A 27,146-nucleotide genomic window follows, 5' to 3' on the forward strand; every position below is an offset into this window, starting at 1 on the left:
TTTGGTGAAGTTTGGTTTCGTTTCCCTTGGATAAACACCGAGGGGTAGAATTGCCGGGCAAAAGGATACATGTAGAGTTTTCTTTGTAAGAAATGGCCAGACAGATCTCCAAAGGACTGTACCATTTCACATTCCCACCAGCACTCTGTGAATGCTCTTTTTGCTCTGTATCCTCATCAACATTTAATATTGTCTGACTTTTTAGCTATAGTATTGGGGGCAAAATTGTATCTCTTGGTGATTTTAATTTGCCGTTTCTAGATGACTGATGATACTGAGTACCTGTTTATTTTTTTTTATTTGCCATTTGTGAAATGTCTGTTCAAATATCTTTTTTATCTTATATTTTGTTGTCTATTATTGATATGTATGGTATGTCTGTGTATGTGTGTCTATACACATAAATGTGTGTATATTTTTTGTCAAACATGATTTTTTGAACATTTTCTTCCTGCTTCTGTTTATCCCTTTTTTTTTAATGAAGTCTTTTGATGAGCAGAAATTTTTAGTTTTCTTGAAGCCTAAACTGGCATTTAAAAAAAACAGATTTTAATTTTGTGGCTAAATAATCTTTGCCTAGTCAAAGGTCTTAACAGTGCCTCACTGTCTGATGTTCATAGCACACGTCTCTTGTGGTTATTTAAATGAAATTGAACTAAACATTGACTGCTACAGTTGCACTAGGTGTGTTTCAAGTACCCAGTTACCACATGTGCTGAGCCACGTTGGACAGCTCAGACATGGGTTTCCATCACTGCAGAAAGTTCTGTCGGGCACCACTGTTTCTGAGGCTTTATGCTTTTGACAGAATTCAACATCTGTTTATGATAAAACCTCTTGGCAAAACAGGACTAGATGGGAAGTCCCTTGATCTGATAAAGCTCATCTAAGAAAAGTCATAGCTAACCTTATACATAATGCTGAAACACAGGAAGCTTTTCCTGTAAGTTCAGGAACGGATGTGGATGTCTCTTCTCACCATATCTATTATTCCGCTGGAAGTAGTAAAGCAAGAAGAAATAATTGAAGGTATAACAGTTGGAAAGAAAAACTGTATTTTCACACAGTGTGATTTTGTATCTATTTTATAATTTATTTTATAATTATAAAATAAATTTATTTTATAATTATAAAATAAATCTATTTTAAATCCTGAATCTATTTTATAATTTATTTGAAAATAAAATGAAACTTAAAAGGAAACTTGAATTGTATATATACACATAATTGAGAGAGGGAATTAGAAGTACAGTAGAATTATAGTATGGTACAGTACAGTTCACTTTACTGTATTATGAAAAAATCATAGATAGGTTGAACACAGTGGCTCATGCCTGTAATCTCAGCACTTTGGGAGGCTGAAGCAGGTGGATCACTTGAGGTCAGGAGTTGGAGACCAGCCTGACCAACATGGTGAAACTCCATCTCTGCTAAAAATACAAAAATTAGCCAGTTGTGGTGGCAGCCACTTGGAAGGCTGAGGCAAGAGAATCGCTTGAACCTGGGAGGCAGAGGTTGCGGTGAGCTGAGATCATGCCACTGCATGCCAGCCTGAGTGACAGAGTGAGACTCTGTCTCAAAAAATAATAATAAATCAAATAATGAGGAATAAATTTGCTGATAGATGACTGAAAATTGCAAAATTTGCTAAGAGAAATGTAAAAAGAAGCAAATAATTTGATATATATACCATGTTCATGTATTGAAAAATAAAATATTGCTTGAATGTTTATTTCAAATTATAGTTTGAACACAGTCTCAATGAAAATCCTATATGCTTTTGTGAAAAAAAATTGACTAGCTGATTTGAAAATGTATACTTTGAAAATGTCTAAAATACCAAAATAATATTTTAGAAGATCAAGATTTCAAGACTTATTATTGAACATCAGTAACCAAGATAGGATGGCATTGGCATAAGGACAGACAAAAAGATCAGAGGCAGAGAATATCAAATACAGAACACATTCACAATAAACCTTCTATTTTATAACTGCCGTTTTCTTTTAACAGCATAGTGACAAAATTGGCCCCCCCTTTTTTTTTATACCACAGTGATGAGGGATTCTCCCTCTCTGGTGCCCACCTTTTGTACTGAACTGCTGTGCAGTATTTCATCGTAGGGACATATCACCATTTATTGAACCAGCTCTCAAAGGTTGGACATTGGCAATGTTATGTATTTTTCTAAGCAGATCATGCGGCAGTGAACATTGTTTGATTCATTTGTAATTGTTTCTGTAGGACAGATTACTAGAGTTGGAATTCCTGGTGTCAGAGGATTTGAATATCCTTAATTGTAAAAGATATGCCCAATAGATATTGTAATTCATATTGCCACTTTACCCTCTAACAAAGTTTTATGCTCTACCAGGTGTAGTGGCTCATGCCTGTAATCCCAGCACTTTGGGAGGTTGAGGTGGGTGGACCATGAGGTCAGGAGTTCAAGACAAGCCTGGCCAATGGGTGAAACCTCATCTCTACTAAAAATACAAAAATGAACTGGGTGTGGTGGCTAGTCCCAGCTGCTCAGAAGGCTGAGGCAGGAGAATTGCTTGAATCTGAGAGGCAGAGGTTGCAGTGAGCTGAGATTGCACCACTGCTCTCCAGCTTGGGCAACAGAGCAAGACTCCATTTAAAAGGAAGAAAAAGTTTTATGTCCATTTATCCAACAGCAGTGTTAGGATACCCCAAAGTTTGTATGTACTAGTCAGAAATTTTATTTATGTTAATTTTTATGTATTATTAACCAAGTTGATTTATTTCATATTTCTAGATTTCTAAAAATTAACCTTCTAACCTTTTCACATTCTCTAAAACTTTGAGTAGGTCTATTATCATTTGAACTTTCTGGCTATTTGAATTACAGTAAAGTAAAAATAGTTTAATGCTTTTTCCTTCATCTTTACCAAGGAATTAATAAAACCTATCTTTGAATTAAACACAACATATTTATGAAGCCATGAATTAAAATTAAGCTTCCAATATATAATTTATTTATACCAACTGTCTATAATTACTTCTGTAGTAGGATGAAAAATTTAAAAATAATTTCAATTTCTGTGCATTCTAAATTGTGTAAATTTTTTTTTTATCATGGAAAAGCTTTTAAATGTTTTTATATTAGGATGTTACTTGGTTTTAGATCCTGTTTATAAATAAATAAACTAAGTGTAGTAGTCATTATGCTTTTAAAACTAAATGTTTTGGGGAATCTTATTAGGAAATGTAAAAAATATTTTAAAATCATGTGTCCATTGATACTATTCTTATATATTGTTTATACTCTTTTTCTATAAGGAATTTTACAATATTAAAAATTTAAGACTGCTTCCTATTTGAAAAACTATTTGTAAAATTTTAATTTTCAGTGTAAGAACTCTAGTTTTAGAAAATCAACTAAAATGAATAAAAGTGTCTGAGATGCTTTTCAGTAACAAATACTGTTTCATGCCTTTTACAAAAATTGTTGTAAAATACACATAACATAAAATTTACCTAATCATCTTATTTTATTATTATTTTTTGAGACAAGGTTTCACTCTTGTTGCCCAGTCTGGAGTGCAGTAGCAGGATCTCGGTTCACTGCAACTGGTGCTTCCTGCACTCAAATGATTCTCCTGCCTCAGCCTCCCGAGTAGTTATGACTACAGGCATATGCCATCCTACCTGGCTGATTTTTGTATTTTCTGTAGAGGTGGGGTTTTGCCTTGTTGTCCAGGCTGGTCTCAAACTCCTGAGCTGAAGTGATCCTCCTGCCTTGGCCTCCCAAATTGCTGGGATTCCAGGTGTGAGCAACCACACCTGGCCCTACCTAAGTGCAGTGTTTAAAGTGCAGTGCTGAGAAAATCATCGCCACTATCCATCAGAAGATGCTTTTGGTGTCACACCTTTTTGAAAATCCTTTTTTGTGTCTCTGTTGTGCTGTAATGAAAATCTCTTCAATTTTATTGTTTAAGCTTGGGGAAGCTAGTGTTTTGTCTGAGTCCTGGTTTCCTCTTCTATTAAACAGGATAATACCGCCTCATAGGGTTGCTGTGAAGGCTAAATCAGAGAATGCATTTCAACTGCTTAGAACAATATCCACACTGCGAAGGTGCTTCTTAAAATGCTCCGCCTGGACTCTCAGAGGGATGTTTTGTCGGCACATATACCGATGATGGCGAGGTGGCTCACACCTGTAATCCTTTGGGAGGCTGAGTGGGGTGGATTGCCTGAGTTCAGGAGTTCAAGACCAGCCTGGGCAAACAGTGAAACCCTGTCTCTACTGAAACACAAGAAATTAGCCAGGCGAGGCAGTGCGTACCTATAATCCCACCTACTTGGGAGGTGAGACAGGAGAATCGCTTAAACCTGGAAGGCGGAGGTTGCAGTGAGCCAAGATGGGTGACAGTGAGACTCCATCTCAAAAAGAAAAAGAAAACGTTTTACAGATATTTATATACTGATAGATGGAAATCAAATAAAAGTAATGTACTTGCGTATTTCCTTAGCAGTTAAGATTTGAGATACTGTAATTTCCTGACCTTACTTGTGTGTACTTGCATTGTGCATAGGAAGCTGACCAAAGTGTTGAAGAACTACGTGGACAATGCTGAGAAGCCGGGAGTCAATGAGCAGCTGTACAAAGCCATGAAAGCGCTGGAGTCCATCTTCAAGTTCATCGTGCGCTCCAGGATCCTGTTCAATCAGTATGTACCTACCCGCTGTGCTGGCTGTCTCAGAGGACTGGCAGGAAATCCTTCACTTCTTCCTTTCCCCTTCTCTCGTCCCCTTATCCCTTCCTACCTTCTTCCCACTTTTCCCCCCTTGCTTTCTGGGCTGAGAGAGCACTAGCTGATAGCGATCCTGGGTTGGGCTGCCCCACTCTTTCCTCACCCGCACAGGTCCATGCATGTGCTGAGTGGGAGCCCTGTTCCTGGTCTAAGATGTGTGCCTGTGCATCAAGCCTTGGCTTCTGGAAGCATTCATGATGGCTTCGGTGCATTCCTGGGTGTCTTTATATCTTTATATAGAGGATATCTTTTTTTTTTTTTTTTTTGAGACGGGGTTTCGCTCTTGTTACCCAGGCTGGAGTGCAATGGCACGATCTCGGCTCACCGCAACCTCCGCCCCCTGGGTTCAAGCAATTCTCCTGCCTCAGCCTCCCTAGGATATCTTTATTTGGCAAAAAGCCCCAAAAGAACAAATAAAAGTAAACAACAATGAAAAGGCAAAACCAAGTGAAATTGCCTCACCTGCGCAGACTCTGGTATTTCTTCCTCCTCTTTGCCTTGGTAGAGTGATGCTTCATTTCTGGAGAGGTCTTACTATATAGGATATTTCCATGAGAAAGGATACTCAGGTGATTTGGCCTAGTGACATTTTCCACATACTATGTGGATGAACTTAGGAATTATTTTTTAGCTTTACAGTAAATCGAGGGGCTAAAGGGGAACAAAATGAATATAAATGCATTTATTACCATTGAACTGTATATTTGAAAATGGCAAAGATGGAATTACAAATGTAAAAATTACCAATATAAAAATGAATTACATTTGTATATTTTACCTCATGAGAATAAAAAGATAAATTGGGATATTTATGGCTTAATTTATAGAGAGCTTTAATATTGTATAGATACAGATGCAGGTTGAGAACTGTGCTAAAATGAAAGGACTTTCTAAGTTGGCCCCCGTCTCTTCACTATATGATTCAAAGGATATGAAGAGCAAGCGTATTGAGGGTGGGGTGTGGAATTTCACTCACTCTGCCTGCTTTTTTGGGGAGTGGCTACTTTGTGGGTTACCTGCCATGAGTGACGTTGACGGATGTTGGTGGTTCTACGTTGTCATTGTTCTTGTAGCCAGATCCACACACAGATGGGATCTATGAACCTGTGTCCCTCTGAAGTAGAGAATACATTTGCCTTTGAAAAGCGTGGTGCTCTTGTAAACTGTTAACGAAAATCAGGAATTATAAATGTGGGCCCACATCAGCGTCTTCCCGTTTCTTCTTCACTGTATTTCCATTTGTTTGAAGCAGTCCTGTCCAGAAGGACCCAGCAGAAGGGGGAAGAATTCAGAATCTAACTGCATGTGTACCATAATAGAAATAAGGACAAAGCAACACGTTATTGACTGTGTGTTGACCTATTAAAGTCATAAGCAGGATGGTAGCCACCAGCGATGTGTGACTGGTCAGAGACTGGAGTGTGCTTGTGTTCACTCTGGGTGCCCGTGATTACAACCACAGTCCTTGTGCTGCCATTTTTCATACAAAGACGGCATGTTTCCGGGCATCATGGTTTTATCCTTGACTTAGATATTAAAGGCACACCCTTTTATCTTGCTTATTATGAATATGCATGACCTTTGGTGTGGATTGAAGCTTTCTCTCAAGGGTCTAAGTTGTCAGTTATTTTCTCATTGTTAGGGTGAAACACAGCATGGTAAGCTAGGTTATGTGTTCTTGTATTTGAATTCTATTTTAGTGTGAAAATGAACTTCCTGGCACCCTCTGCCTTGCTTTTGTGTTTTCCCCCACTGATTTTTACATCTCTGATTTCACTAAACCAAAGTGCTAGGGTGGGAGGATGAACTTGAAAGGTGTTACAGAGTTTGTCGTGTTTTATTTGAAAAATGTTAATCTTGTGCCGTTTGGGATCAATATGACATTGACTCAGCTGTTTGATGATCTGCATATTCTCTCCAGACACACTGCTGACTTTCCCCTTCATTCAGAGGTTTGTAATTAAAAGGATCGTGCATTAATAATCACGGTGTTTCTACTACCATAGTAAATGCTGTAGTCTTTTACACAATAATGCTGCTTTAGAAAAGATTGAGTTACCCATGTAGACCAGTAGAAAATTATTTCTCTGCCTCTTTCTTTAATCTCTTTCAATTTCAAAATATAAATGGCACAAAATCTTAGATCTATGGTCCATAGTTTTTTTTAGTTTGATCAATCTAATAGTGCTAGGAATACGATTGGCTGCATGTAATAGAAAAACCCCATTTATATGACTTAACCATATAAAAGTCACTTTGTTTTTAGATTACATAGCGTGGGGACCAGAGGAAGAGTTCCAAGTTCGTGTGCTGCATGAGGACTCAGTGTCCTGATGTCCTTGGCTCCTTTTATCTCTCCACGACACCATCCTTAGCGTCTCTCCAGGACACCATCCTTAGCGGGGTCTCTTTACCTTTGACTCCTGAGATGGCTCCTGCCCCTCCCAGCGTCAGCTCTGCTTTCCAGGCGGAGGAGAAGGGAAGACAAAGGCGGAAACAGTTTCCCCCCTTCCCTAGAACGGGTTGTATGCTGTCGTCTTATTTGCCAGAACCATGTCACGTCACCACCCTACCTGCAAGGAGGCTAGAAAGGATTTTTAGATGGCCTTATCGATGCTTTTTACAAAACCAGAGTAATTTTAGTAAAGGAGTTACGGAGAAATAGGTAATAGATGGGCAATTAACATTCTCCTCCTCATACCTTCAACCCAGAAGGCCTGTTCCCTGACAGCTTCCCGAACTCATTCTGAAATACTAAATTCTACTTAACTAGGCTTTGCAGAGCTTTTCTTCCCCATTAGTTTGGGAGTCAATCTCTCAGTCTTCTGTCACCAGTATCTCTTTAGCCCTACAGGGTTACCTAGAAATGGACTGAAATACTCAGCTGACCCTCGTGTTTGAGACAGGAAGTGTCTGTGTTAAAGTCTTCTGAATGCTTGCATTCTGGTGCTCAGCAGCATGGCACAGACCACGTGATCCCTCTGCTGCCTTTATCCTGGTGTGGACCGGCAGGAGCCAGGCATGGTCACAAACTGAGTTTCTTTGCTGGGATAACTTGTTTGTCAGAAGAGTTGAGACTGTCGAGGACACAAAGTGGTCACAAGACAAGTTGTAGCCATTGCTACAACGCAGTGAGGCTCCCTAAGCCGCTAAGGCCATTGTCTGGGCATTCCTGACTTGAGCTAACCAAGCACAGCAGTGATTCTGGAGATACTGACGCTGCTGCTCCTGATCATAATGATGATGATGATTCTTTGAGACAGGACCTCCCTCTGTCACTCAGGCTGAGTGCTGTGATGCAGCATAGGTCACTGCAGCCTCAAACCCCTGGGCTCAAGCCAGCCTCCTGCCTTAGTCTCCCAAGTAACTAGGACTATGGGCAGGCGCCAGCACGCGTGGCTAATTGTTTGTGGAGACAAGGTCTCGCTATGTTGTCTGGGGTGGTCTCAAACTCATGGCCTGAAGCGATCCTTCTGCTGTGGTCTCCCAAAGTTCTGGGATTCCAGGCCTGAGCCCCTGTACCCCACTGATTCTGGAGATGTCGATACTCATGTTCCTTCTCTCCCTCCCTCTTTTCGTCCCTTCTTCCCTCGCTTCTTCCTTTTCTCATTGCTTCCTTCTTTCCTCTCTCCTTCCCTCCTTTTTTCTGTCCTTTGTCCCTTCCTTCCTTCCGTAAATACTTAATGAGCATTTGAGCCCCACGTGTATCCCCAGATTTTCATAGTTTGACTTTAATTTTTTTCTCTGAATGTTTCCTGAATGTGGATCCTGGCTGCCTACCCTCATTCCTGAGGGGATAGAAGGACATAACATTCTTCGCGATGTGGAACACCTGGCCACCTTGTGCGGAGACAACAAATACTTCAATTCAAATTTGTATTCTGAAATGACTGGGAAGCTATGTCCTAGATTCGGTGAGAGGAAAAATCCCATGCCCTTAGAATCTTGGACAGTCTTGGGAGACGTCTTCTAGTGATCCCTCCCCTTCTGTCCTCCTCACCCCGGCTCGCCATCATCCCACCACAACATGTCAGTTCCTACCTCATCTGTGCTACTACAGGTCTGACTTGTAGGTGAAATCATTTTCCTAGCTCGTATAGGCTACTTAAAGGAAAAAGAGCCCCACGTCCCACGCAGATGTCTAGGACGTTTGATTCGTGACAAGCTCCACGCGTGCCTCCTGTGTGGTGCTGTCAGAGGTGGGGAATAAAACAAACTAGGACTCCCATCTTCTTACCTGCAGCACTTCGTGACCTTGAGAGAAAAGCCATTGTGCTCACAGCTGGAATTCATGAGTGTGCTTTCCTTTTTGCAGTTGGGATACACTTTTGAGATCTTATTTTTCTTTTGTTTTCAAAATGGTCTGCTGTGTTTTCCTATAATGCAATAGCTTTGTTTAATTCCAGGATAATTGACAGTAATTATTCTTCCAAAGAACAAGGGAGGTGAAACTTTGGAGATGAAGATATTGAAGCTTATATTGTTAACTTACTATCTTGCTTGCTATGTAATCTCATATTTTTTGTTTTGTTTAGAAAGCTCATTTTTGTTTTGAAATGAGAACAGCAGTTTAAAAGCTGTGGCCCAAGACATTTGGTTTCTGGGGAACCCACTGAAAGATTCCTGACAGCCAGGGGCACTTCTCCGCTGGTTTTTGTTTGTCTGTGTTTTCTGTGTGGGCGGATCACATTAACTAGAAAGCCAGAAAACAGATATCCTGCATCAGACCTTCAGAATCAAATTACTAAATCTTGTTATTGCCTGCCTCTTTTTCTGGGTTTCCTGTGCTTTGTAGAGTTTTTGCCTGTCATCTGGTGTTAGCTTTGTAAATAATTAGTTATTGATCGTGAATAAGTTGTAGAGACCTTCTTGCTATCATTCCCTGGGTCACAAAATAGCATGTAGTTTAATAGACAAAGATCCTGTCATTCCTTGTTAATTAATGAATGCTTATTTAAGCAAAGCAAGGAATGAGCAGGTCTTATTCATCTGTTTATTTATCGGTACATTTGTGAGTTGTTTTTTCTCAGTTTTTTTATCCACGTCAGGGTGGATCAAAAAAGTGGCTCTTCTTGGTTTATATGAGAAAACAAAAAGGGAAGATTCTAGAGATTTCCACAGTGATCTTTTGCTACAGAAAGATGCTTCAAAAGGATTACTGAAAAATGCTAACAACCATTTATATGTTCTAAACATGTCGGTTGCCACAAGAGTAATGTTTTACATTTTTATTCATGAGAGGTTCTGGTAGAATTTAAAAAATGTTAAAGATTCACTAATTATGATTTATAGATTTTGAAGCTGTGTTATTGGGGGCATATAGCTTTATAATCATGATGTCTTTCTTGTGGATCTATTCCTTAATCAATATGAAAAGTTTCTCTTAATCTTTTAGCTAGTGTTTGTATGGAATACCTATTTTGATTCTTTCATTTTCATACTTTCAGTGTCTTTATACTTACGGTGTGCTGCCTCTTGTTAGCAACATATAGTTGTGTTTTTCTTTCATCCAGTCTGACAGTCTTCCTAATCAAGCATTTTATCCATGTATATATATAATGTAATTAAGTGATATGTTAGATTTATATCATTTTTGCATTAATTTTTCCTTCCCCATCTACATTATATTCCCCCTTCCTCCTTTTTTGCCTTCTTTTATACCAGTTACACATTTTAAAATAATCCCATTTTCTGATTTCTTAACATATTCGTTGAATATTCTTTTACTGTTATTTTAAACAATTATCCTAGAGATGGTAACATGCAAGTTGCAGTTATTCTAGAGTATTTCAAATGGTAACTCTCACCAATCCACTGTAGTAATCCACTAGTAATGCTAGTCATGGCTAAAAAAATAGCACACTGAAACTGCCATTTTCTCATCCCCTGTTTTATGTTATTATTGTCTGTATTTCCATTCTACGTGTTTTATACTCCCTAAGACATTGCTGTTATTTTATACAGTTAGTATTTATTTGATGGGTTTTATATTTGTAACTGGTTTTCATCCTTTGATTTCGCTTTTCCTTTGAGATTATTTTCTTTCTATCCAGAGAACTCCCTGTATTATTTCTTTCGGTCTTGGCCAGTGATGGGGCTCTGTTTATATGAAAATGATTTATTTCATCTTTGTGTTTGAAAGATATTTTCACTCACTATAGCATTCTAAATGGGCAGTTATTTTCTTCCTCCATTCTCTTTTGGTTTTCTTCGTTTATAGTAAGGCATTAGCTTTCAGACTTACTGTTACGTCTCTGAATGTCAATGGTGTCTTTGTCTCTCTTGCTGCTCTTAGTTTGTCTCCTTTTCTGTGGTTATTGACAGTCTTATTGTGGGTTGCATAGGATTGTTTCTGCTTTTTATTTATCCTGTATTGAATTTTTGGATTGATATCTTTGATCAGTTCTGGAAGATTTGTGGCCATTGTCTGTTCTAATGACCCATTATCTTCCTCCTTTCTCCTGGCACTTCAGTTGCATGTATATTAGATCTCCTCAATATGCCTGCACATCCCTGGCCCTCCTCTTCTTTGGTACTTCTGTTTAGTTATTTTTCTGTGGATTGTCTTCCATTTTACTAATTCTGTCTCCTGCTGTGTCTACTCTCTATTTTGTTAATTCATATAATAAATTTTTAATTTTACAGAGTATATTTCGTAGTTTAAAATTTCTATTTCATTTTTTCATAGATTCATTTCACTATTGACATTTTTCTCTTTCATATTTTTATCTTATTTTCTCTGTTCTTAAATATGATGATTATAGTTGTTTTGATGTTCTAGGAAACTGTAATATCTAGATTATCTGTGGGGCTGTTTCTACTCTCTTCTTCCTCTTTCACTTGGACTGTGGTCTGGTTTTCTGCTGAGTTTAGTAATTTTTGTTTGAAGTCAAGACTGTTCGTATGTAAAACTGTAGAAGCTTCAGATGATTTGATCTTCTTCTATAGATAATTCATCCTGCCTTCTCCTAGACAGATAAAGTGGGGCTGACCACCTTATTTTAATCAGAGACTGTTCTCAGTCAAGGCTGCATTGTACCCTTAGTATGCCTCAGTCTGCATTGAATATGCCTTTGGCTTTCTAGGACTTTTATGCAAGAGTTGGCTCTGTTACCTGGGGACTCTCTCCCTGGCGTTTTCTAAACTCTAGTCATTTTCTTTAATGACTGGTACAAATTCCACTTTGCTTTATAGAGGTTTTCATTTTGGTTTTTAGTCTTCTACCCCGTACAGCTCTAGGAATTACAAATGTCCTGAGGGGAAAAATGATTGCATGCTTGATGCCTCCCCAAGGGTTGCGCCAGTCTGCCAAACGTTCTCCACGTCACCTGCACACAGAAGTTTGTAACTCCATAATTTTAATTATTTGGTACATCATTTAAGCAAACCCCATTTGAAAACCCTTATTTACAAAACAGGTCCACTAGGTTGCAGTTTGCCATTTTACACAGAATTTGTTGCTTTGCAGTGGAACTCATTTAAATATCAGACTACCTCGAGGGTAATTAATTATCACTTAGCTTACAAAATTTTCCATTGTACACAAGTTTTCAGGTATAGTATAGTTTTAATTAGGCAGCAAACTAATATTAATAAACTATGTATTAATAAAACATCTGAGTCACAAGATTTAAAAATGCAAATATGTTGCTTTTTAATAACAGCAACCTGAAGGAACTGCTAATAAATAATTTACAGACGAGACTTATTTTCAATTAGTAACATATTAGCATACATGTAACCAACGCACAACTTCCTTTTTACCTATTTATTGAGTATGCCCCACCTCTTGAGTACTTTTCAGTTACTACTGATGCTGAAATGAAGGCATTTGTGTAGCACCATTACTTTGAAATAAAAAGTAAAATTACTCTTACAATATCATTTTAAGGGATTAGAAGATCATGGTCAATTTAGGCAATTGAGTGTCTTGTTGATTTTCAATTTGTGACATAATGGGTTTAAAAACACTGATAGCAGTAGCCTGGCGGCTCACACCTGCAATCCCAGCAATTTGGGAGGCCGAAGTAGGCGGATTGCCTGAGGTCAGGAGTTCGAGACCAGCCTGGCCAACATGGTCAGACTTTGTCTGTACTAAAATATAAAAATTAGCCAGGCATGATGATGGGCACCTGTAATCTCAGCTACTTGGTTGAGGTTGAGGCAGGAGAGTTATTTGAACCCAGGAGGCAGAGGTTGCAGTGAGCCAGGATCATGCCGCTGCACTCCAGCCTGGGTGACAAGAGCAAGACTCTGTCACAAAAATAAATAAATAAACAATAATAACAATCGAAACACTGGTAGAAAACACAACAATCTTAATCGTGTAATTTTGGGGGGTAGAAAGAAATCTGAATTTCCCCATCACCTTTCCCTCCTTCTCTTCCTCTGATCCTTCCTCCCTCCCTTTCTGTATATTGTCTGTGTTTTTTAGATTTATAAGATGTAGTATGTTACAATGAGAAACGCGGTGAGTGGTAGCATTAAGAGTCAGCCTCTGGATGTGGAGGCAGGCCGCCTTGGCTGAGCGGTCTGCATGAATCTCACTGCCGGGTTACCTTCCTTGCTTCATGGATATTGAGGATGTGGTCTCTCATTCTAACTTGTCATCAAAGTGACTCCTTTTATGGGCTATAGATGTCGATTTAAAAGATGTTGAGGTGTTTCTGCCAGGCCCCCACAGTTCTGTGTGTTTCTTTGCAGACTTTATGAAAACAAAGGAGAGGCTGACTTCGTGGACTCTTTGCTGCAGCTCTTCAGGTCCATCAACGACATGGTGAGCAGCATGTCAGACCAGACCGTCCGGGTGAAGGTGAGTGCTGCCTCCTGCTAAGGATGACTTCTCTGTCTTTTCTTCCTTCATTACCTTTTCTGGAGGTAGGTATTTGGATTACAGTTAACTAACTTGCCTCAGGTACTATAGTTATTAATGTCAGAGATCTCAATTTGATTTCAAGAGCTGTGCTTTTTTTTTGAGTCTTGGTCTGTTGCCCAGGCTGGAGTGCAGTTGTGTGATCTCAGCTCACTGCAACCTCCACCTCCCGGGGTCAAGTAATTCTCCTGTCTCAGCCTCCTGAGTTGCTGGGAATACAAGTGCATGCCACTACACCTGGCTAATTTTTTTTGTATCTTAAGTGGAGACGGGGTTTCACCATATTGGTCAGGCTGGTCTCCCACTCCTGACCTCAGGTGATCCATCTGCCTCAGCCTCTCAAACTGCTGGAGTTACAGGCTTGAGCCACTGCACCCAGCCTTTTTTTTTTTTTCTTTTCTTTTAGTTGACACATAGTAATTGTACATATTTATGGGATACATGCTGGTATTTCAATACAGGTACACAGTGTGATCAAGTCAGGGTAATTAGTATAGTATCACCTCGAACATTTTTCATTTCTTTGTGCCGTGAACATTCAGAATCCTTTCTGCTAGCTTTTTGAACATATATACCAAATTATTGTTGACTGTCTTCACTGTACATTGCTACAGAACAGTGGACTTTATTCTTCTTATCTAGCTGTAGCTTTGTATCAAAGTGGACTTGTAGATGAAGGGCTTCTGCGGTGGCTGAGCAGGGGGCCGTGGGTCCTGCAAAGCCTGAACTTGAGGGAAAGGCCCTGGAGCCTCTTTTGTAGTGAGCATAATCATGCTCCATGTGCAGTGAAATCCTTTTCTTCCTGCTCCCTAGGTGCTCTGAAATATGTTCATTGCTTCTCTTTGCTCTTTGGCAAGAAGAAATTCTTAATTCACTTTATTTAAATTTGGGGGAATTGATGACAATCATGTTTTACACCTAATTTCTCCAGCTGTCCATGCCCTGGAAATGGTGCTGAATCTTCGTGTTTCAGCGGATCTTTGCCCATGCACAAGAGCGAGCTGTCCAGTGCTCCTGTCCTTCTGTTCTTCCCCCTTTTGATGACTTGGTCTCAATCTCTTGTCCTTGGGAAGAAAGATGCCTTCCACTCACAGAAGGCCTGACTGTTCTTTAGGATGCTCGCTGGTGTGGAAGTGCCTGCGAGCCAAGGAGTGGCAAGAGGACCCCTACACTCTTGGCTGTCGCAGTTACGGTGGTTTTCACTGGACTGACTTACTGCAGAAAGAGCTGCACCGCTTGCAATTTGCTGACTGCACTAATCCCTTCAAAGAGCAAGAATCTTCCAAATGATTAACTTACATCTTTCACTCGATGGATCATGGTAGATCCCTCTGTTCTTACTCTTTTACTGTTCCTTTAATGTATAATTTCAGAAGGCATTCTTCAGCTGGTGTCTTAAAAATATGTTGGTCAAGTTTCTCCCCAGCCTTAAAGCTTTGCCATATGCCCTGGAACAAAGGTGAATGTGTGCTGAGACGTGGTTCCTGGTTGCTGAGACCACGGTAACCAGCATAACTAGACATGAACCAAGTCAGAGCCCACCTGTCAGCTCAGAGGTGGTGCAGCCATTTGGACTCTTTACTGTAATTTCTTAATTTTTTACATTAGTTTACTATAAAAATAGGTGGTTTATACAGAAAGAAATATGTATGCTGCATAAATTAAAATTTCAGGTTATTTTGGCAACTTGACATTGCCAAAAGCTGCCTTATTGTCTCCAGGGTAAAATTAGCAGTGTGTTTGGTACATTTACTACTGAATGCAGTGGCATTTTAGAAAGAAGACGTGTGTAGTGTAAGAATAGATAAAAATTACAGGAAGTTTTGAGCCCAGAAGTAATTTTAGATTGCTAAATATATTCTTATATTATTAAATTTGATTGGACTTGATTTGCATCTGCCTACCTCCCCTGAAGTCAGATTACTTAGTGACGAGGGGCTGGGAAGGCCTTGCTCTAGTGGGTATTTTATTATAAGACACAAGTGAATCCGGTGACGTTTGTGACTTGATGGGAACCTTACGTCTGCAAGACAGACACACGGCGTTTTATTGGACATGTTCCCTCCCTTCTGCTAATGTGGAATAATATTATTTTATAATAGGCACTTCCTTGACGTTGGAAATTTAAAGTTTTCCCTCATGGGAGCTTGGTTTTTGTGTTGTTTTAACCCTTTCAATTTTGCTGTGTTGAAATGGAAATACCATTGTGAACCATCTTGCATAGACCAAGTATATTTTCAGACTGGGACATTTAAAGGTTAAACATTGTTTCCTAAAACGTGGCCCTCGCTGGCAGTTTTGATTTTGGGATTGTCTGTGTGCCGTTGCACCATCGTGGCACGATTCTTGGTGCCATGACGGCTGAGAAGTTCTCTGTCAAGAGCCCCCAGCCTGTTGTCACCTCTCGGTACCAAACCCGCCACGTGCATCCATTTTGCAGATGAGGGTCAACCATGGGGTTTTCACCTCAGTGAAGGCGGAGAGCAAGAGGAGCTTCTGAAATCACTTATTGCAGGATAAGTCTGGTCTCCAACTAGAATTTTCAATAGTCTGTTTTCATTGATTTAGTGACAAGATTTTTCCAAGGTCATTTAAGTGAGAAGACACACATGGAGGATGCTTGGGCCACTTTTTGTGTTAAGTCAAAGGTCCAGGAAACTCCAGTGAGTGTGTGGAGGCTGCCTCCCTTCACTGCCCTGCCTGGTGTCCACCTCCCATCACCCCTGCCCCCCATGTGCCTGCGGTGCCCAGATGTTTCAATGCCACTTCCCCATCCCTCAGTTAATGACCCTCAGCCTCGGGGCTGCAGCCAAATGCTTTTTGAAAACATTCTAGTGTTGTAAAATAACACGAGATTTCCCATTTCTAAGTGTACCATTCAGTGGCAATAAGTACAATCGCACTGTTGTGCACCAATCATCAGCATCCCCCTTTAGAACATTATTCATCTTTCCAAACTTAATGAAACACCAGCTCCATCAAACACCAACTTCCTGCAGCCCCTAGCAGCCATGTTCTACTTTCTGTGTCTAAAAATTTAATGGCTCTGGGAACCTCATGGAAGTGGACTCATACAGCATTTGTCCTTTTGTGTCTGGCTTCTTCATTTATTTTCTTTTTTTTTTTTTTTTGAGACAGAGTCTTTCTCTGTCGCCAGGCTGGAGTGCAGTGATGTGATCTCAGCTCACTGCAACCTCCAGCTCCTGGGTTTAAATGATTTTCCTGCCTCAGCCTCCAAAGTAGCTGGGGCTACAGGTGCATGCCACCATGCCTAGATAAAGTTTTGTATTTCAGTAGAGATGGGGTTTCACCATGTTGGCCAAGATGGTGTCTATCTCGTGACCTCTTGGTCTTCCCACGTTGGGCCTCCCAAAGTGCTGGGATTACAGGTGTGAGCCACTGCACCGGGCCCCGTCTGGCTTCTTTTACATGGCATCATGTCTGCGGGGTTCCACGAGGTCGTAGCATGTGTCAGAATCTTCTTCCTTTGTAAGGTTGTCCTTCTCCTGTGTGCGTGTTGCATGTTTTGCCTCCTATCTCATTCGTGGCTGGAGGCGCGCGCTGCCCCTACCTCGTGGTGGTTGTGGCTCTTGGCTGCTGTGAACTTGGTTGTACAGGTGCCTCTCAAAGACCCTATTGTCAGTGCTCCAGAAGCAGAATTACTGTATCCTGTGGCAATTGTGCTTGAATTTTTCAAAGGATCACCCCTTTTTCCCCAGCACCCCACCATTCTACTGAAATCCCATTTGAAATTCCATGTTGACTTTCCCTTAGCAGCTCTTTCCTCAGCTCCTCAAGCCCCAGGCATATCCCTAGGGGGTTGCACCCCACCTACCTACCCTGAGTGAATGATGCTGCTCCATCTGCCGCACGGAAAATACTTGGGGTCACCCGGCATCACCTCTCCCTGTCTGTTTCTCTCTGGAGAGGAGAAGCCCACTGTGCTGCACAGTGCCGACCTTCCCCCTCCTTGAGTCCCGCTCCACCTTGCTGTTTCCTTCCCATCTCAGACCTTCTGTCTCCACCTTGGACTGCCCTTTCACCAGGCCCAGATGTTCTGGAAATTCAACACATGCCTTCTGGATCCTTCTTTGCCCTCGGTGTCTCTCCCACCTGACAAGAGGGTCCTTCGCCCCCGTTGCTGCTGCCCCAGGTCCTGTTCTCTGTTATGCCCCTAGTAACTGTGGCTGCTGCTCCTCCTGGGTGCCCCAGCGGCCCCCAGCTGCTGGCGGCGGTGTCTTCAGACAGCCTCGGAAGTCCCTTCTCCTGTCTTTTCTTCCCTGTGCTCCCGGGGTGGCGATTTCATGAACCACTGGGCTTGCTAAGTCCCCACTTCTTCTTTCTGAAATTAGGGCAGAAGTTTCAGAACTGTTCCCCGCACCCTGGTGCTGGACCTTCCCTTTTTGTACTCGACATCTCTTTTGGTGTTTCCCTGAAACTCCCATCTGGTGATGACTTGCTGTTTCTCAGAAAACTGTGGTGTTCTTCAGCTGCCAGGAGAAATGGGTCAGATTCCAGTGTGTGACATCCAGACAGCTTCACAGGCCACCCACCTGGCTCTCCAAGCCGCCTTCCCTCTTGGAGACCCAAGTAGAGCCGGTGCCTTCCCCAGGAAACACCAAACATCTGGGTGTTGGGAACCTCCTTAAGGTGAGCTCTCCCAGTCAGTGGTTGATGGAAACAGCATGAGCTCCTAGTGCCAGAATAACTGGAGTTGATACTGATTGATCACCTGATTCTCAACTGATGTGGGCTTTGCAATAGCCCTCTTAAGTAGATACTTTGATTGCTTTCTGATGAAAACACTGAGGCCTACAGAACTTCGTTAACCTACCCAAGGCCACGCAGCTGGGAGGGAGTAGTGCACTGGTTTAAACCCTAGTTGGCCAGTTCCAGAACCACTCTCTTTCCCATTTGGCTCCCAGAGACAGTGTTGCCAAGTCCTGGCTATCCATGGTGTTTGGAAGCAGGGCCCGTGCCTGCATCCACATCAATGGAGAACAGCCTGGAGGCTTTGGGCTGGAAAGATACAGACAGCATCCCTGGTGGAGCTTTCCATCTACGTGGGCTTGCATAAAGCAACTTAGAAAATCTGGTGAAATGCTCCAAGAGTTGGGTGAGTCTGAAGGGGAAGGGAGGAGAGAGAGTTAGAAGGGGGCTGGTCACAAAGGCTTGTGGGAGGAGACCTTGGCGATGGCCTGACTGTGTCGGCAGCAGATGGCTGTTTCTTGGCCACTCACGGATTGCAGTGCTGGATTGGGGTGTTTGGGGCTTTGCAGTCGGTTCTCACAGGCACTGACATCTTTTCAAGTCCACAAATATTACTACCTTCCTTGGGATGTCCTGGGAAAAGACTACTCCATGCAAGACCTCGGCATATTCCATCTGGGGCTGAGAAATCCAGAATTTTCTTTAGAAGCAAACTTTGACCATGATCCACAGTAGGAAATTGATGCTTACTTGGTTCATGTGTGTGAGTGTGTGTCTGTGCGCGCGTGCGTGTGTGTGTCGTGCGTATGAAGCTGGAAAACGCTCATGAAGAAGTTCTACACTGATTCCCTATGATGCATTCTGGCATTTTCTATTCTAGTCTCCTTTAGTCTATTCTAGACTAATGTATTTCAGTTAAACAAAAAATTGCTGGTTGACAGGCACTAAATTTATTTCATGAGCTCTAATGGTTCTCAACCTGCACTGGAAAAACACCACTCTTTATCTGTCTCAGGACTCTGTCCCTGTGTCTCCTGCTTAGTTTATTATGAAAATATTATTGTTAGCTTTCTGCTTCTCTTCCATTGTGGTGTACAGCTCCAGGCCTCTGGCGCTCAGGCAACTTTCCCGACCGGCGTGCGGATTGGGGTGAAGATTAATTGAATTTGAGGCCCCCTAAGCTGAAGTTGGCACACAGATGCAGGAGGGTTTGTCTTTCTTCTGGGGCACTGTCCCCAGGGAGCAGGCTTTCCTGTCTCTTTCCATTCTAACCATCACATAGTGCCATTTCCATCTGGCCTTCTTAGAGAGGAGCTGTGTTGAAATAAGCTATTCTGTAATCTCAGTAAATACAGCTGATGGGTGAGTTCTGCCTTCCAAGAGGCACATGTTTTGATTCCCTTAAAAATAATTTCCTGACTTGAAATGAACTGTACTTTCTTGCCTTATATCTTACCCAGAATGCTTCCTTATGAGAAGTTTTTGCTGCTTTTTGTCTATTTATTTCCAGGCTAGCATCTGGGATCCACACTGCTACTCACAGATTTGTACACATAGAACGTTAATGTCCTCAGAACAAGTGATCTGAATGTTTTAGAGATGATGACAATTAGAGATCAGATGGAAGAGGTTTTGCTTGCAGGTGAGAAGTCAGGTTTCACTGAGCAACCCTGGGCCTGTCTGGCTCTTCTCTTGCAGCAGCTCCTGACACCCCTTCCTCTTCATATGTGTGTTCCAGATTTCCGTAAAGATATCAAGTCCTGTTCTTTGCATTAAACAAAGCAGCTGTTTATTGTGTCCTTGCCCTCAGTTTAAAAGTAATATGTGATCTGGTTAGAAAATGCCAAAAAGTTGATTATGAAAAATAAGAATCATTTATCACTTTACTTTCCATTACACTGTTAGCATTTTTGTTTTTATAATGGCGAGCTTTTCTTTTTTTGCTCATTTAGCATTATCCTATATATACACACATATATATACATCCATACCTTTATATACACATCTAAATGTAGCATATGTATAGTATAAATTCCCATGTGTATACACATACATGTACACACACGCTTTTACAAAGTTTCATTTTGCTACGTCTATTGCCTGTGTCCTTCAGTATTTTTCAAGCACACATGTTTCAAAGGTTACACATTGCCTCATGGCTGTATGATAACTTACTTAACCAATTTTCTATTTGAGGGCACTTAGCTGGTTTCTGCTTTTCAGTTTTCATGAACAGTGCTTGGCTGACCTCTCTGTCTATGGCAAAGGCCATGCTCCATCTGGTTTGCTCTGAGGCATCCAGATTTTCAAATGCTCTAAAGTCCTATGAAAGTCATGATCAAGGCGGTTAGGACTCGCTTCCTGGGTGAGGACACTGTGCATCTTTCATCGGGGCTGCGTGTGTGCAGCGTGTCTGCCCTGACATGGTTTCCATTAGCGTTCCCATCCGTCTGTCTTTTCCACTTCCTTCTGTGCTTCCTGGGATTGAGCTATGCAGCTGCCATGCTGGATGAGTTGGAAGCCACTTCCCTCTCTTAGATGCCACGTGCTCTGTGACCTTCTTGTTTCCCGGCACAGGATTGTGGGCCAAGTTAGGTAAGTTAAGTAAGGAGAACTCCGGTGAGTTCCACTTCCTCTATCCTGACCAATCAGGGCCTGGAGCAAACCGGCCAATGAGATGTCAGAACCGATGAAGTCCAGCAAGCAACTTAAAGAAATTGGGGAGGGTTTTGAGCCAGAAGGGTTTACTAAGAACAAGTAATAAAATGTTTTCACCTTCTTGATTTTGAGGTTGAAGTGGGGGTGCGTTGATGGTGTTAAGTGGTCTAAAGATGTCATAGGCATGAGTTGGGAGTCTATTTGAAAGTCCGTCATCTTTCATGGGGACACAGATGCAGTGGTTTGGATGAGGACCATTCAGGTCACCTTGTCCATGTGGACACAGACTTGTTGAGTTAGAATGTTGGGCAGCAGAGGCTGGCAACTCAGCCGAAGCCAGCCATGACAGGTATGACGACTTTTGCTGAGAGTCAGCAACAGGCCAGGCCTTCTGGAGAGTTCTCCTGCAACACAGAGAAGAGAGGGAGGTCCCAGATTCAAGGAGGTGAGTGGGCAAAGCTTGGAAGTTGCTGTAACAAAATACTGCATACTTGGTAGCTTAAAACAGCAGATTTTTTTTTTCTCTCATATCTCTGAAGATTAGAAGCTTGAAATCAAGGTACCAGCAGGCCAGGTTCCTTTTGGCTGCTCCAAGAGATGATCTGTTCTATGCATTTCTCTGGGTTTCTGGCGGTCCTTGGCATTTCCTGACTTGTAGACGCCTTGCTCCAGTCTCTGCCTCCGTCTTCACGTGGCGTTCTCCCTGTGTGTATGTCTTTGTGTCTTGTCTCTTCTTACATGGACATCGGTTATGTTAATTCAGGGCCCACTCTACTGTGGCGTGGCTTCAGGTCAACTTGATAATATCTGAAAAAAGACTGTTTCCAAAACATTCACAGGTCCCAGGGTTTAGGACTTGAACGTAGCCTTTTGGGGGACACAATTTCACCCACATAGAAGTCACTGTGCGTCAGCGTGGAGGTCACTGGCTCTCAGATCAGTGGTGAACAAAGGACTGGAGAGGAAGTGGGCCCTTAGCCAGGCACTCATAGACAGCTTGACTTGGGGGCTACAGGACTGGAAACTTCTTAGACTCAAGTGTGCACATGAGTCACCTGGAGGTCTTGTTAAAATGTGACTGGGACTCTGTCGGGAGGGGGCCTCAAGATGTTTCATTTTAACCAGCTCCGGGACAATGCTAAGGTTCTGGGTTCCTGGCCATATATTGGATTGGAAGTGACCAATCCTAGCCTTGCACAAAGAGCTGCTGGGCGAGCAGTAGCGGTTGTGGATAGGGCACCTGCTCTCAGTTCTTGCAGCCTCCATGGCTGGCTTCCTTCGGGCTGCCTGCCCTCAACTGTCTGACATTCTGGACCATTTTGATTTGATAAGCTTGCCCTACACTTGCAAGTGTGGCATGACTCATGTCAAGACGCAGCAGAAGAAGGAACAAGGAAAGTGAAGAAAATATTTTATGGCTTGTGCTTAGAGGACCTGTGGACCCAAATGCTCCCGATTTCATTACACTTCTTGCTGGTCTGTGGCCCTGCAGAGCCTTGGGTAGCCTGGCTGAGATCTGAATTCACCAGGTGCTGTGGCATTCCAGTCTTCTTGGTTACTTCCTAGGATTCTTCCTGCCCTCTCTGGAGGCAGCAATACCACTCACATAGGCACGAATTAATCAGGAGAGGTCTGGATAAATCTACTTGTTTCCTTGACCACCTCGCCACCCCAGGTTTATCCTGTGCACAGGACATTGCAACAGTAGCAGAGATGCAGCAGTAGCTGAAATGAAACTCATCTCTCTTCCACCCCTCTTCTTCAGCAAGCCAAGCATTTCCATTGGTTTTCTACCAGTTCTAGTGCAGGCACATGAAAATGTTTACACTTACAACCCAGGTAGTTTTTAGGTTACTGATTTTTTATCATCATAACACCTTTCCATTATTAATGTGTAGTCATAATTGTAGTAGCTGTATGCCAATTCAGAGCATGTAACTGAATTGATGTGCATTCATTTGCTTAATTAAATGACATTTCATTAAATTACTGTTTCTGTTGCTGAATACTGTGATTTTACTCTTAGCATTTTAAGCCTGCAACAAGTTATTTCATTGATAAGTAGTATGTGTTTATCTTTTTGTGATCCATTTTTCCATGTTAACTCCTTCACAGTGCTCCCTGTTAGAGGACGAGGCTTTCATTGGAGATTGCAGAATTCCAGGCACTTCCTTGCTATCCATCGTCCCTTGCCCCCTGGAATGAGGCTCACTGGTGGAAAATCCCTCCGTTGGCCTGGTGGCTGCAGTGCTTAGTAACCTGAAAGTATTTTCTTCTCCCATTCCTGACCTTGTTCAGACATCTCTGTTGACAAGTGCTCCTCCCACATCTGTGCCCCCAGTCTTGGATTCTGCCTTCTGCCAACATGCAAAGTGCCAGCCAGCCCCTTTCTCCTTCATCATGATCAGGATTTATTCAGCGTTTCTCTGAATGTTAGCAGGTCTCAAAGTAAAGTTATGCCTAGTACCTCATCATTGAGTTACGTGTTCCTCTGTTTTAAAAATTCCTTCAATCATTCTCCTGTGTGCCAAGCAGTGTGCTAGGCAGTGAGGGGTTACAGCACCAACCACACAGTTGTGCCCTGTATTCTCATGGTGGTTCCATTGGAGTGGGCAGGGCAGGCATGAACTCAATAACCATCCCCGTGTACATCCTTGCACAATTGCAGTATGTGATTTTAAGCAAATCACAGATATAAAATTATCATTGTGGATTGTAATCAGTGATTTTAAGAAAAAGGTCAGTGTGAAAAGGTATATCTGGACATTGGAAATAGTTTAGGGGTTCAACGGAGGTTTCAGAAGGGAGTGAGGTAGAAAAAGTAGTGTGGGTTGTGGGAGAACTCCAGGTAGAGGCAGCGGACAGGAAGGTATTTGCTGCATTGAAGAAATTCCCACATCAGCAGCTGTGGCTGGACAGGATAAGCTCTGAGAAGGCGGGGATCCTGAGAGAATGGAAAGTCAGAGCCAGGCATAGGCAGAGCTGTGCCGGATCTGAGAAGGCCACTGGAGAGGACTGGTCGGGTCAGAGGTGGCTTTTCAAAGGGTCATTTCAGCCGTTTTGATTAGAGGGGTTGAGAGAGGAAGGGAAGGGAAAAGCCGTGATGTCACCCAGACTAGGGCCGGGGGATAGAGGATATTCCCCACCACAGCCCTCTGGATGTTTGGAGCTGGATTGTCTGTTTCTTACGCATCGGAGGATGTTGAGCCGCATTGCTGGCCGATCCCAGTGGCACTCCCTGGTCATGATAACCAAAAATGTCTCCAGGCACTGCCAGATGTCCCCCGAAGCAGGGGATAGAGCAGGTGCCGGGAGGTTGCTCTGAGTTGAGAACACTGGGCTGCACTATTGGTAGACTTTAGTGAAGGGGTGGACACGTTTGCAGCTTGGTGGTGGTGGGTCTGTTATGGAAGGTGAGGAAGAGTTAGGGAGGCATTGTGGTTCTCTCCCAAATCTTTTCCTCAAGCTTCTGTGGGACACTGTAAAAAAAAAAGCTGTGAAGCCTATAGAATGTGTAGACATCAGGGGTGGGCTTCTGCACCCCAGATCCTTTTTGAAAATCATCTCCTTTTGGGAACTACTAGGCCCGTTAGTTCCCGCCTCACTCCGTTACGGGAAACCTGTATTGCCAGCTGCATCGCGCTGATAGGTACTTACTTGTTGCCTCACATTTTGGCTCTTCTCCTTCTGTGTATCTACTAGCCATTTCTAACAACATGCCTGGTTTTTAGGATGGGGTTTTCATTTTCCTTTGGTTTGTGGACAGTGTCCTTCTTCCGCCCTTTGTCTGTTATTCACTTAGTAGTTAGGGGCCGTTGGCTGGCCGGCCATTGGTATTTGTGCCGATACAGAGGTAGTTACCATGACCTGCTTGAGTACAGAATACAGCAGAAGAAAATGCCAAACCTGGACTCCTGTATGGTTTGGAGAGAACTGTTCTGCCTCTTTTGTCCAGATGGGTTGTGGAGCATGAAGTAATCCTAATCCCTTCCATTTGTGCATGACTCTCAGGCACCAAAGCCTTTGATGCGTGTTATCTCTTAGGATCCTCCTAGTACTGCAGTGGTGTTTGTTAAAAATAATGAGAAAGCTTTCTAAAGGGACGGGCAGAGAACATAATCATGCAAAGTCCGTGCGTCTTAATAGCTGACTCATTGATGGAAACATTTATATCCCACATCCACTGGCTCTTGTCCTGCATCTTCAAATGCATCTGTCCCTAGGAGCCCTTCCCAGAGATGCCAGCATTTAGAATAGATCAGTCTAAATAAGGTCTTCTCAAGTGAACTGAAGATACTAGGTCTACAAAGGTGCATCTACACCTTACTTACGATGTGGCATTTGTAAATGCATTTACTGTAGGTATTTGTAGATTCTTCTTATGTTTTAAGTTTGCAACATTGAGGCCTATTTTTGATTGCAAATTGCATAAACCTCAATCAGATCTAAATCAGAGGAAAGATATTCCATCCTTGTAGGTGGCTCCAGTTTAAGATGTCAGTTCTTCCCAACTTGATCAACAGATTCACTGCAGTCCCAATCAAAATCTCAGCAAGTTACTTTGTGGCTGTTGACCAGCTGATTCAGAAGTTCACGTGGAAAGACAAAAGACCCAGAATAGTCAACACAGTATTTATCGAGAACAAAGTCAGAGGACTGGCACTACCCGACTTCAGGTCTTGCTGGAAGGCTACCATAATCTAATGACACAAACCCAACTCCCGTTCACATCAGCAAGAAGGAAATTAATGGATTCATGTAGCTCGGGAGTCCAAGTGTTAGGCATGAGTGTATTTTGGATTTAGAAGATATCCTCTTCTTGGCTTAGTATTTATTTCTCTCTATTTGAGAGAAAAGTGGCAGCCAGTAGCCAGAGGCTTGCAGTTTTCTTTTTTGTTTAATAGTCTTTGAGGACACAGAGTGACTGTCTCTTTCTTTCAGGCAATGTTAATCTTCAGACAGAACCCTCGTTAACCTTCTTTTAAGCAGGAAGCTATCCCTGAAAGGAAAAGACTGTAATGTTGAAATAGAAGTACAGCTTCCTAATGCAGGAGGTGGAGAAAGAGCGATGAGAGGACTCTCAGGGAGGCTGAAGGGACATTTGTAAATGCAGCTGAAGCCAGTGCAAATTGGTGACTTTGTGAATTGGGTTTTGCAGCTATTCTTTGGAGCTGTCTACTGACCTGATGGAAAGGGTAGTTAAAAGCTTCATTTAGGATTGGTGTTCTGCTGGAATGCCAAGTACCCAGAACCAAGGCTTGGGAGGAGACCAGACCTTAAATATGTCCTAGGAAGCATTTTATTGAGAAACATGTCAACTAGCACTATAGCATTAGCAAGAGGGAAAGAGGAATATTTCATATGTGAGCTTAAAAAATCATCAGCTCTGTTATATTGAATGCTTACAACATTTCATTAAAACTGTTTTTACAGAATTTTATGATAGAATACATTATTTTTGTGTATGTATTGATAAATCATGGAGTTATATGAGGTTGGATTTCTCAAATGCCCAAATAGTCACACCAAGAATTATGGAATTAGGAGATTAGAAAGTCCCATCTTTAGTTTTTTAGGAATTTGTCCCAGGAACAGAGGGGTTCTAGGTGGGATGTCCAGACCCCAGTTCCTTGTTCTTCAGCCCATTACTTTTTGCATGACATCACTCAAATCAGATTTTAAATTTGTACATTACACTGGCTTTATTTAGAATCCTGTGCCAGGCAGTATATTTTTGATTAGAAGCTGAGAAGTATTATTCTCCCTGAACTGTGAATGTGACACTTTTATAATTCAAGTAGAATTATATTTCCCTTGGGAAATCCTATACATTCAATATGGTACGTTGAATTAGAGAAGAGGTAGAAATAAAAAGGGGCTGTAAAAAGTGTATCTTATTAAAACAAAGTAGGTTTTCTTCTTGCCTGTGTCACCTTTAGATAGTGATTCATAGAGTCACTTTTTTAAAGCATAAATTGTCTTCTATCTAGTGAAATGATTAAGAAAGAACGGTAGTCCTCATCTGATTAAGTATAACGAAAGTCTAGTTGATTTTTGAAAAGGACATTTTCATATAATTTCAAGAAATACACATTCTGACATTAAACATTTTATATGGTCATCACTGAAGA

The 27,146-nt window shown here is 42.0% G+C and overlaps 1 protein-coding gene across 3 annotated transcripts in view; it reads left to right on the forward strand.

The window, feature by feature from the left end:
- DOCK1 (dedicator of cytokinesis 1) overlaps nucleotides 1-27,146 on the forward strand; it is a 535,347-nt gene that overhangs the window by 133,188 nt on the left and 375,013 nt on the right. For all 3 annotated transcript variants that reach the window (XM_039465108.2, XM_039465109.2, XM_074383077.1), the window contains exons 22-23: nucleotides 4,557-4,691; nucleotides 13,479-13,587. In XM_039465108.2, the coding sequence (XP_039321042.1) occupies nucleotides 4,557-4,691; nucleotides 13,479-13,587 (244 nt within the window). The remainder of the gene's footprint in view (nucleotides 1-4,556; nucleotides 4,692-13,478; nucleotides 13,588-27,146) is intronic.

Source organism: Saimiri boliviensis, chromosome 12 (assembly GCF_048565385.1).
Source record: "Saimiri boliviensis isolate mSaiBol1 chromosome 12, mSaiBol1.pri, whole genome shotgun sequence".
NCBI classification, from domain to species: Eukaryota; Metazoa; Chordata; class Mammalia; order Primates; family Cebidae; genus Saimiri; species Saimiri boliviensis.